At 32.6% G+C, this 12,100-nt stretch overlaps 1 protein-coding gene across 1 annotated transcript in view; it reads right to left on the reverse strand.

The window, feature by feature from the left end:
• Positions 1-12,100, reverse strand: part of TAOK1 (TAO kinase 1) — a 154,928-nt gene that overhangs the window by 58,187 nt on the left and 84,641 nt on the right. Inside the window, exons 4-8 of the mRNA XM_060082698.1 lie at positions 9,549-9,650; positions 7,848-7,893; positions 7,185-7,281; positions 5,048-5,161; positions 2,320-2,411 (exon numbers count right to left, since the gene is read on the reverse strand). Of these exons, the coding sequence (XP_059938681.1) occupies positions 2,320-2,411; positions 5,048-5,161; positions 7,185-7,281; positions 7,848-7,893; positions 9,549-9,650 (451 nt within the window). The remainder of the gene's footprint in view (positions 1-2,319; positions 2,412-5,047; positions 5,162-7,184; positions 7,282-7,847; positions 7,894-9,548; positions 9,651-12,100) is intronic.

Below are 12,100 nucleotides of genomic sequence, written 5' to 3' on the forward strand. Positions count from 1 at the left end.
ATCCATTAACAAATTATTGTAGTTATATTTATTTTGATTTATTTTCCTTTTACTCCTTTTAAAGTGCTGAAATTTTACATCCTCAATATATACTTTTATAATCAGAAAAAAATGGTAAATTTATTTTTATAAACACGATTGTACAATCATTCCTGAAAACAACAAACTAGGGATCTTTTCCATCAGATTAACTGTAATCAAACATATAAACTCACGTATGAAAAATCCTGCACTTTAAGATTTCTTGGTCATAAGACATAACCAAACTATGAGAAAATAGTTTGCTTTAATTCACTATCTTTAACTATTTTAAAGTAAAAGCATGTAACAGATTTAGTTCCCAAGACTACAAATCTAATTTGCATGCCTACAGACCTGTACTGTCTAACAGGGTACCCCTTAGCCACATGTGACTATATGTAAACTTACTTAAATGAAATACAATTTTAAGGGACTTCCCTGGTGGTCCAGTGGTTAAGACTTGGCACTCCCAATGCAGGCGGCCCGGGTTTGATCCCTGGTCAGAGAACTAGTTCCCGCGTGCCAGAACTAAAAGATCCTGCATGCCACAACTAAAGATACCGCATGCCACAACTAAAGATTCCACATGCCACAAGGAAGATCCTGCACGTGGAAACAAGGATCCTGCATACCACAACTAAGACCCGGCACAACCAAAAAAATAAATAAATATTAAAAAAAAAAAAGAAAAATACAATTTTAAGTTCAGTTCCTCAGTTACATTAGCCACATTTCAAGTGCTCAAAAGGCATGCAGACACAGAACATTTCTACCAATGCAGACAGTTTTATTTGCTTGTGCTCCTCTAGACCTTTCCCTTGGAACCCAAAGCAGGCTTAAAATATAGTTCCTGAACTTAGAACAACTTCATAATTCAAAATATTTGTAAGTAAAAATTTTTAAAGTGATTATGAAAGACTATTTATAAAAGTTGAAGATGCCAAATGTATGCCTAAAACTCTAAGAATTTCTTTAAGACATCTCACTCATTTGAAATTATCCAAAGGCAGTCACATCTTCTGAAGTTGCTTTATTATAAGCATAAATACTCTCACTGTGAAGTAATTCTATCTTGTGAACTATAATAAAAAGAAGCTAGAAAAGTCTGGAAAAAAGAAACCATTTCACAGAAACTGCAGTTTAGAGAGATTTCTTTCTGAGCAGTAAAATTAGCCAATGAATACTTTCTAATCAGATAAATATTAAAATATATCAGAGATATCTAACAGGACCATTAATGCAATTTCGCTATCACCAGGGGGCACATATATGCATCAGCCAGCATAAGAGTGTAAAAATAACCCATGGGCAGAATATATTAACCAGCTTTTTTACATTTATACCCAGGTTTCTTAAGAAAGTAATTAGGATCTACCAGTAGGAAGAAGAATCAAGAGAAAAAGAATTTAAGACACTTAAGGATACTTTCAAATGGAAGAAACATTTTGCAAACCTCAAACTGAGATGAAGAGATCAGAGGAGAATGGCATTATGGTAATCGCCAAATCTGTTTACTGCTGTTATCAAACTTTAAAATAAATATGATTTGTCAAAATTACACAAGGATTTTTACTTTAATGTGTTGTTTTCAATTCTTGGTCACTCCTAGAATGTTCAATTAAATATTCTTGTTTTTAAATAAAGTTTAATGGAATGTTCTTATAAGAAGGAAAAAAAGAAAAGGATATTGGGCTTGTGGGGGGAAGCCTGGGGAATCAAGAGCAAGAAGATGGTCATCATCTTCAGTTACAGTGACAGTTCAATTACCCACCTGGCTCACTTACATTGGGAATGTTAGTGAAGTTATGGTGGTCCGCTGCTTTAAGCATAGTTCCATTTATGGGCAACAGAATAAAATGTGTGCATAAAATTAAACTACTACAATACGTATGCAGCCTGACAGCTAATTCTCAAATCTAACTCAAAGTAATAAGTATCCTAGGTAAAGGTAAGTAACTCATAAATGCTTTAGAGACCATCTATAGATGGTAAATCTAGTAATCGCATATATATTCCAAGTGTTTAACAAATACTCATTAATAATAAGACATAGATACCTCAAACTTAATTAATACTATAGTGGAAATTACTTTAGACCTAATTTAACAGAGCAAATACAACATACCTAAGCTAATATATATATATAAAAATTACCAGATAACCAAAATGAAAACTATGTAATAAACATACTGCTCCCCTTAGCAACCAACATAAAAAATAAAAAGCTGTAATTTGGTATAGAAATTGAGGTAAAACTTTGATCAAAATTTACTACATAGTAATAAAGAACATGCTTACCTAGTTCAATACACGTTATACCAAGAGACCATACATCTACTTTTCCATCATACTGTCCTTCATCCATGGCTAAAATTACTTCTGGGGCCATCCTAAAAAATAAAATGTCATTTAAATTAAAGTTTTAAAAATGTATGCTATTCTTTTAAAATGTAATGACTATCTACATGGAGAACACCTGGTGTGAATTCCAGGCAATATATCTGGACATTAAGAATTTTTATAATATGAAATAAATGTATTACAGGTTGTGAGGTAAATATTTATCTTTGCATATATAGTGTGAGACTCATTCTCACCATGTGTCATGATCATATAACAGCATCCTAAAGGAAGGATGCCCTAGAGCAGGGCTGTATTCTGCATCTGTTCAAGTCTGCAAATTTTAATACTGTATAGCCTTTAGGCCAGTGATTCTCAAACATTTTGGTCTCAGGAGCCCATCTAATTTTTGCTTGAAAGATGGAATTTTACCATTGGCATTGAATACCATCAGTTGTTTCCCTTGAAATGACAAACTCACTCCATTTATTTTAGGAAGTACCTATCACAATATCCAACGCTGAATAACCATAGCTTGGCAGCCTTTCTTTCAAATTAGAATAGTGTCCCATGATAAACATGGCTAGGGCAGATCACAACTAAAACAATCACAAAATTATTAACTTTATAACCAACCAACGACAGGTGTCTTGGTGATAAAATGAAACACAGAACTTTCCTGGCAGTCCAGTGGTTAAGACTCCACGCTTCCATTCATTGCAGGGGGGGTGGCAGGTTCAATCCCTGGTCAGGGAGATCCCACATGCCACTTGGCGCAGCCAAAAAAATACAAAAAACAAAACAACCCCCCCCCAAAATCCTACAAAAAACGAAACACTAATTCATGTCTTCAACTAGAGTCTGTGGTTCTTGATGATACTTTACCTTATACTTCATATATATTTGGTATTAAGCACAGATAGGTACTTAGAACAGTTGCTGACTGCTTCAATAAGATTATTACCAGGTATCCCTGTGTGTGTGTTTGTGTGTGTGTGCACACGTGCATTTGTGTAAAGACATATAAATATGAACCAAATACACTATATACAAATTAACCAATATGTTTACTTTATTGTAAACTTTCAATTGTCAATGTGTTCTTTAAGATGCTGAAGGAAGTTTGAGAAATTATCAGGAAAAGTTAAACAAGTAATTTGTTTTTTTATTGCAGAACTTTCGAGGGCCTTTTTAATATCTAATATTCATCATTAATATCTAAAGAGGGGAAGCACTGAGAAATATTCACTCACAGAACCCTTTTTTATGGGGGACTCTATCTAAACTAGGGTTTTACATAGAAATTTTTGGTCATCTAGAGCAGTGGTCTTCAAATTTTTATTCATTTATTTATCTTCAATGAATTTATAAAAACTGTGTATCCCTTGCACACTTTTGAGTTGATATGTAAAGTTTATAAATTTAATAGTTGCAAAGGATATAATGCACATTATATGTATGTATATTGTGTATGTGCTTTAAAGATACTAAAAACTTGGAGTTGCAGAATTAGTTCATTCAATTTATTAAAAACACTGCCTTATAATCTAGTTAGCAAAATCAGTCTTCATGGTCATATCAATCAGTCAAATCAGAATCACCTTCTGCCAGAAAAAAGTCTGAATTCAATGCAAGTAACATGTTAATGTGTCCCCACGACAACCATGTCAGTTATGAATTCTACACTAGAAAAAAAGAAGAGAAGGAAGATAATTGGGGAGAAAGAAAAAGCAAAGGGTAAAAGGAACGGAAGGGAGATGACTGGAAAGGTACAAGGACTTGCCAAGAGTTTTGTCCTGACTCTTCAATATATCTGACAGATGCTACATCTTCTCAAGTTGTTCCTCTGGTGTTGCTTTGAGGCTTTTACACCCCAGAGCAATGCATCACTGTAATATTCAGGGTGAGTTAGAAGCCTTTCTTTTATGAGGCAGGAGAAGGGAGATTTGAAAGGCAGGTGAGAAAGATGACGTAGTGGGCCTAAGACACAGCTCTCAGTATACACAGAGAAAGAGGATACATTTGAAAGTTGAAGATCTGGAAAATTATTCCCTTCAAACTTGCTGACATTAATAATGAATTATTTATGGATAAAATTAGATGATGTCTAGAATGTTTCAAAGTAACTGAGGGGAGAGGAAGAAAGGGAGAGGTGAGTGCATAGGGCAGGACTAGCCATGGGGATAAAGTTGCTGGGCTGAATGAATACGTAGGGTTCATTATACTTTTGTCTAGTGTTATATTTGAAATTCTCCATAATAAAAAATAAAAACAAAAAACCCCAGAGAACTCCAAGTCCACTACCAGTCTTTAGGTACTCCTAGCCTGAAGATCAATGATATATAGTAAATATAAATCTGAAGAAAACACACACATTTCCACTTAGCATTTCTATCTTTTCCCCACTTGAATTTTTATTGAATGTTTCCACTCCCACACCCAATATATGATGCAGATAATCATAGGAAGGAAACTGTAGGGGGGACAAATTTAAAAAATGGGGGACAAATTTAAAAAATGGGGGATGTAAGGGGAGCACTCCAAATCTGTACTTGAAACTAACTATAATGCTTAAAGTTAAAATGTCCAAAATAACATTATATTTTCAGGAAAAAGACATCTTAAAAACGCACAACCACACACAATATCAATTATGAAGATCAAATCCAGATAAGATTATTCTTACCAATATGGCGTTCCCACAAAAGAATTGGCAGGAGATGCCATGGAAGCGGATCCAAAGTCAGCAAGTTTCACCTGGCCTGGCTCTGTCAGAAGGATATTTCCTGCTTTGATATCTCTGGGTTTAAGGAACACAGAAAATTATTTCTCTTTCCTTCACTGGGTTGTGTAAAAAAATGATAAAAATCAAATAAAAATTTGTAAAACAGAGAAGGAGAAATCAAAATAATTAAGTCCTAGGATAATCTCTCAATTGGGATGAGAATTAAGATCCAAATTAGAATACAAAAAATACAGAATTCATATATAGTAACAATTTTGTAAAAGAGAAGGCAAAATAGCAGTAAAAACAGGACAGAAAATCAGGTAATTAAAGTGTATAGTCTTCATTTGAGGTCCTGTTTATTGGTACAAATAATGGTTTTAAAAATTAAATTTAAATAGCAGACCACTCCTTCATAATTTTAAGATTTCTGAGTAACCTACTTAATGTAAAAAATAAATAAATAAACAAAAGAATTTCATGCCCCCAATTTTTAAAAAAGGATTATTCATATCATTTCCATCCTTAGGATATGAAATGAAAACAAACATATGGATAATGTAATATCCATGATCCCAGAAAATTATGGATATTCATAAAATGGGACTGTATGTCCAATGGGCACCATAACATACACTTAACCTTTCAAAAACAGAAAAACTAAGTTCCCAAGCACTTGTCAATTCTTACTATTGTAATGGACATAATACTAAATTAATCTATTTTCCTTCCATTTGTTTTTTAAAAATGAAGGTACTTTAGGGAATTCCCTGGCAGTGCTTTTACTGCCTTGGGTCTGGGTTCAATCCCTGGTCAGGGAACTAAGATCCCACAAGCTGTGCAGTGTGAATACCTTAGGTTATAATTCTAAATCTTCTATTCACTTACTTACTAGTATGTAAATTTCTCTTGGACCTTACAATCCTCATCTTAATAAAAAAAATCACATTAACTCACAATTGACTCTACTATATAGTTTAACATGTATTGCCTGATTCACATATATAATCAAAAAATGCTAATTTCCTTCTAAAACAGGTAAAACCAATACCAATGCTAAAAATGCATTATGGAATGGCTTAATTTTACTATTCATTATCAAGGATCATCAAGGATCAATACTCAAAGCATAAAAAGTATTAAGTATCTTTTATTTATCCCTATCATGGAATCAATGGAATAAATCTGGCATTATCAGTTACCAGGAAGACAGAAGATCTAGGTTTAGTTCTAATCTAAATCCACCTGGCTTTGTAAACTTTGGGAAATTAGTCACAAATTAGGGCATCAGTTTCTTCACTGGTAAAATGAAAAAAGTAAGACTATATAATCCCTAATGTCTTTTCCATTCCCCAAATTAAATGATTCTACAATTAATTTCAATTAAATGTGCACAAATCCATAAAGTGCACATACAGGCATACCTAAGAGATACTACAGGTTTGATTCCAGACTACTGTAACAAACAGAATACACAATAAAGCAAGTCATACAAATCTTTTGGTTTCTCAGTGCATATAAAACTTATGTTTACACTATACTGTAGGCTACTAAATATGCAGTAGTGTTATCTCTAAAAAAATAATGTACATACCTTAATTTTAAAATATTTTACTGCTAATGGCAAAACAATCATAATGGTAACATCAAAGATCAATGATCACAGATCACCATAATAAATAAAATGATGAAAAAGTTTGAAATACTGTGAGAATTACCAAAATGTGACAGAAACACAAAGTGAGCAAGTGCTGTTGGAAAAATGGCACCTAGAGTCCTGCTTGCCACAGGCTTGCCACAAACCTTAAATTTGTAAAAAACGAGGTATCTGTGAAGTACAATAAAGCAAAGCATAACAAAATGAGGTATGCCTGAACTTTGGAAAATCCAGCAACATGTATAGACAAAGATAAAAATTATCCTAAACAAAGAGATCAAGTGTACTAGTATGTATTTTTTAACATGGACAATCTAAAAAACCTGAGTTTATAAGAAATGGTTTTATTTGGCTATAATCGACAAAACTTTCAGGGTTAATAAGTTAATAATGTAACAAGCCATTTGCTTATTAATATATAATAATTTTCAAAGTGCTTACCTATGGATCATGGTATGAGAATGTAAGTAGGCTAATCCCTGGAGAGCACCATGTGTAATTGCTGCTATTTCCACTTCTTGTAATGGCTTTTTGTGAACTTAAAATAAGAAAGTTATTTGAAAATATTTATTATAAAGAACATTTTTGTTTAAAAATACATACCTAATATATAGGGCAATTTCTAAAAACTAACATTTAGCAAGACGGGATTTCCTTCCAAAGATAATAAAATAATGCTATTGAACTTTACAACTAGTATACAGTTGTGCCTAGCTGTTAAAGTATATAGTCCACAGCCAATTTTCCTTTAAGCTAACAACATTAAGCAATTATTTGGTGATTACAAAAACAAAAGTAATAAAAGTTCTCCCTTTATTCTAATATCTTCATTATGAACAGAAGGAACAGATTAAGCTGAATGACAAAGATTCCAAAAAACTTAAGTCAAAATGAGAGAAAATCCCTTTTTTTTTTTTGAAAAATCCCTTTTTTTATGCTATTACATTACATTTAATGAGGATAGTGCATACTATGCAGAGGATATAGAAAGGTTAAGATTTTTATTCTTTCTGGAAAATTTGTACATTATTTAAGAAACCTTTTATTGAATTCTCATTTTATTTTGCTAATACTGTTTTTTCTTAATGATTAAAGGAAACCTACCTTCTAGTAAATCTGAAGCAGATCCTAAACAATATTCCATTACAAGCTACATGGGAAGAAACATTATACAAGCATTAAAATATATTATTAAAAAGATTCTACTTGAGATAAAATAAATTCACCAAGGAGATCAAGAAGACAGTTTGAAGTAAAACAAACCCTAGTCACCATTTACCTTAAAAAATGAGTATTTATGTATCTAGTAATATATTAAGTGCAAATGTAAAGTTAAGCTAATAATACATTAATCTTTTACAATACCAACATATAATCATTTGTATAAGATGTGTATTTCATATATAACTACCACTAAAATTATAAAGGAATATATATATTCTGTTACTATTAATCTATAGTACTAAAGCAATACTTTAGTAATCGCTAGGAAGCAAAAAACTGTCCTTTGGAACTATATATACAAAGCTTAGGTTACAGTTAAAGCAAACACAGAGCACCTTCTATGTGCCAGATATTTTATATATATTAAAGCTAATTAAGGGACTTCCCTGGTGGCGCAGTGGTTGGGACTCTGTGCTCCCAATGCAGAGGGCCCGGGTTCGATCTCTGGTCAGGGAACTAGATCCCACATGCATGCAGCGGCTAAGAGTTCGCATGCCACAACTAAGAAGCCTGCCAGCCACAACTGAGGAGCCTCTGAGCCACAACTAAGGAGCCCACCTGCCGAAACTAAGACCCAGTGCAAACAAATAAATAAATAAATATTTTTTAAAAAAACTAATTTAATCCTCACAACCACCTTATGAGGTAGGCCCTATTACTATCCTTATTTTACAAATGGAGAAACGTGAGAGACAGAGAGGTAATCTCCCCAATGTCACTGCTTTTTCTTTAACCACAGCCTTGTGTTCAGGAGTACTGCCATCACCACCAAAATTAAACTGGATAAAAATGCACCAAACATTACAAATCTAGGTTCAGGATACTAAAATGATAATTAGCTGTGACTTATTAATTATTCAAAATAAGGGATCATTTCCATTTAAAGAAAATTTAGCCTCTCTATTAAAAGATACAGTTATGCCCACAATGCTACAGCACTACTACCGTATCACCTCAGCGGTAACAATGGGGCAAAATTAATCACCACTTCTTGTAACAAAGTGTCTCAATTCTCTAGCATTAGTATTATTCAGCCAAGGAATCATAATCAGTTCAAACTTCACCAGGACTCAGCAGGACTTCACCAAGATCTTTGTGGTTAAATAGATTACAATATGTTTATGTCAAAGATAGGCTACATTTCATCCTCAAGTAACAGGATTGCTTTCACAATGTTTGATAAACCATTTGAAGAATGATACTACTAAAAAATGTCAGAGAATATTTTACCATGTACCATGTAATATATTATTAAAAAGATTCTACTTGAGATAAAATAAATTCACCAAGGCGATCAAGAAGAGTGTTTGAAGTAAAACAAACCCTAGTCACCATTTACCTTAAAAAATGAGTACAAGAAATGTACATAAACGTCAGCTAAATCTCTGCAGTAAACTCACAAAACATACATTCCCTCTCCTGCCTAGGAGTTCTAGGAAAAGCTACTCTCCCTCTCAGAATGAACTAACATTTCAAGGTGTTTCTGCATGGCCTTACACAACCATTTTGAGACATTCTTGAAATAATTAACTCTAAACAGAAACCAACTAAAATTACAGCAAGGGGGAAGCATATACCTACCCATGCTGTGTGCTCACGTAAATAGCAGCCTTTGTATTCTATACTGTTGGGATGTTTTATTCTTTGTAGAAACTTGACTTCCTTAATAATATCCTGCCATTTCTATGGGGAGAAAAAAAACGAATAAAGGAAAAAATTATGAACAGCTGCTTTTCCTGAGAAAGTTATATAAGAAAAAAGTTATCAGATTAAGAAGGGTTATTGAGAACATTAAACTTCATTTGTAATATGTAAATATCAAAATAATAAATTAAAAAGTTATGTTCATATAGTTTATAACTCAATTACATAATTTATAAAATTATTTCATTCAAGGTAGGACAAATTTTAGTTTGGTAAAACTTATCATCAATGAGTCTTATTAAAATTTTATAACCACACACCAAACTTGCCGATGAAAACTATATACCATATTTAGTGATTTTTCTTCAAAAGTTCATCTTCCCTTCTTATTTGCAGCTTTTTGATGTATAATTTACATACCATTAAGTTCATCTATTGTGTTTTTGGGTTATGTGTTCTACCAAACGTTAAGGTTTTGTTTGCTTTTTAAATTCAAATGAAGATTTAAACCCGTAAAGTGCACACTTCCTAAAAAAAATGCTAGAGAACAATTAGTCATTATATGGGAAAGTTCAAAGAAAAAAAAAACAGTATGAAAACATTTCCCTACATATTTTACTAAGAGCATTCCTCAATGACACCTACCAGGAAATACAGATAAACCTTCAGCCATAAGCTACTCCATGACAACCTTAGACACTTAGGCCATGTCCTAAACATAGTTACTCTTAAGAAGCAACCAGAGAACTCTAAAAATACTGTTTACCGGGTCTACACCCAGAGACTCCAGAGGCTTAGCAGCTGTGGGGTGAGAAAGAGGAATCTATTTTTTGTTCTTGTTTTCATTTTTTCAACCTTTACCACTGACTTGGGCCATATTTCTAAAAGCAGGGAAACTGGCATAATAGGAAACTTTAAAAAATGTTTTGTACTAGAATGTAAGATCATATATCGCCGATGTTATTTCACAAGCCCTCAACAAAATACAGCAAAATATGTTCACAGTGTTTTATATAAAATGTGTAAGATACAAGATGCTAAACTCAGAAAATGTTTCATGGCCTTTAAATTTCAAGTTTGAATGATATTTGAAACTTTCAAAATAAAACAAAACCCTGCATTTTTCAATGTAAAAAAATTTCATGAAAGACGTTAATATTAGATGTGAAAAGATGATGCCCTAAATGAAACTTTTTGTTCTAGGTGTGACTAATCAAACAGACTCCAACACAGTACAAGTTTGCCTATGAAAGCTTAGTTCTGAAATTGTGCTACAGAATAGAATATAAATGAGAGTAATCCTGTAAGAAACTGAGTTTTTTAGGTATCAAAATGATGGAACAGTGATACAATCATAATAGTGTTATCATATTCATAGTATGATCATTACAAAAATAAGATTTATCATAAAATAAAGAGATTCCAAAAAAGTAGAAAACCAAAATCTTTAAAGACTGATCCAGCAATTCCAACTCTGGGCATATACCTAAAGTACTGAGACTAAGGACTCAAAAAAAAATTTGTGTAACCCATATTTACAGCAGCATTATTCACAATAACCAAGAGGCAGTAGGAACCTATGCATCCATTGACAGATGAATGGATGGATAAATAAAATGTAGTGTTTTACACACACACACACACACAAACACACACACACACAGGAATATTAGCCTTAAAAAGGATGGAAATTTTGACACATACCACAACTTGGATGAACTTTGAGGATATTATGTAAAGTGAAATAAGCCAGTCACAAAAGGACAAATACTACATGATTTCACTTACATGAGATACTTAAAGTAGTCAAATTCATAGAGAAAGAAAACAGAAGAGTGATATCCAGGGGCTGAGGGGAGGAGGGAGTGGGGAGTTATTGTTTAATGGGTAAAGAATTTCAGTGTTTCAAGATGAAAAGAGTTCTGGAGATGAATGGTGGTGATGGATGCAAAACAATGTGAATGTCCTTAAAGCCACTGAAGTACATACTTGAAAATGGTTATGATGGTAAATTTGTTATGTGTATTTTACCACAATTAAAAATAATTACATTGAAAAATTAAAGACTGACAGATCCTAGTTTTAAAAAGCAGACTATATTTCATAAAATAAATTTATGCAATTATACAAAATAAATATACTAAAAAGCACTACTCACAGTATTAGTGAACTAAAGTATACTCAGTGTAGTATCAATAATTGTATTTTTTTTATTTTTCAGACTAGATATATATTGTCTGCTGATTAAAGTTTGCTTAAATCAGCCCTTAATGTCTGAATCATTAAAAAAATTACATCCAATATAATTTACTGTTAAATGCATCTTATTCTAGTTTACTCTTTTAGAAACTGATAAGCCTTCTATGATAAAGATAAAGTAATATATTATACCACAGTTAAAAAATTCAAAGCAGGGGGACAGGTGGGCTTTTGGAATGCCAGTAATATGCTGTTTATGGCTCTAGGTACAAGTTAAATGGGTACACTCA

The sequence above is a fragment of the Mesoplodon densirostris genome, chromosome 18, assembly GCF_025265405.1.
Source record: "Mesoplodon densirostris isolate mMesDen1 chromosome 18, mMesDen1 primary haplotype, whole genome shotgun sequence".
NCBI lineage: Eukaryota > Metazoa > Chordata > Mammalia > Artiodactyla > Ziphiidae > Mesoplodon > Mesoplodon densirostris.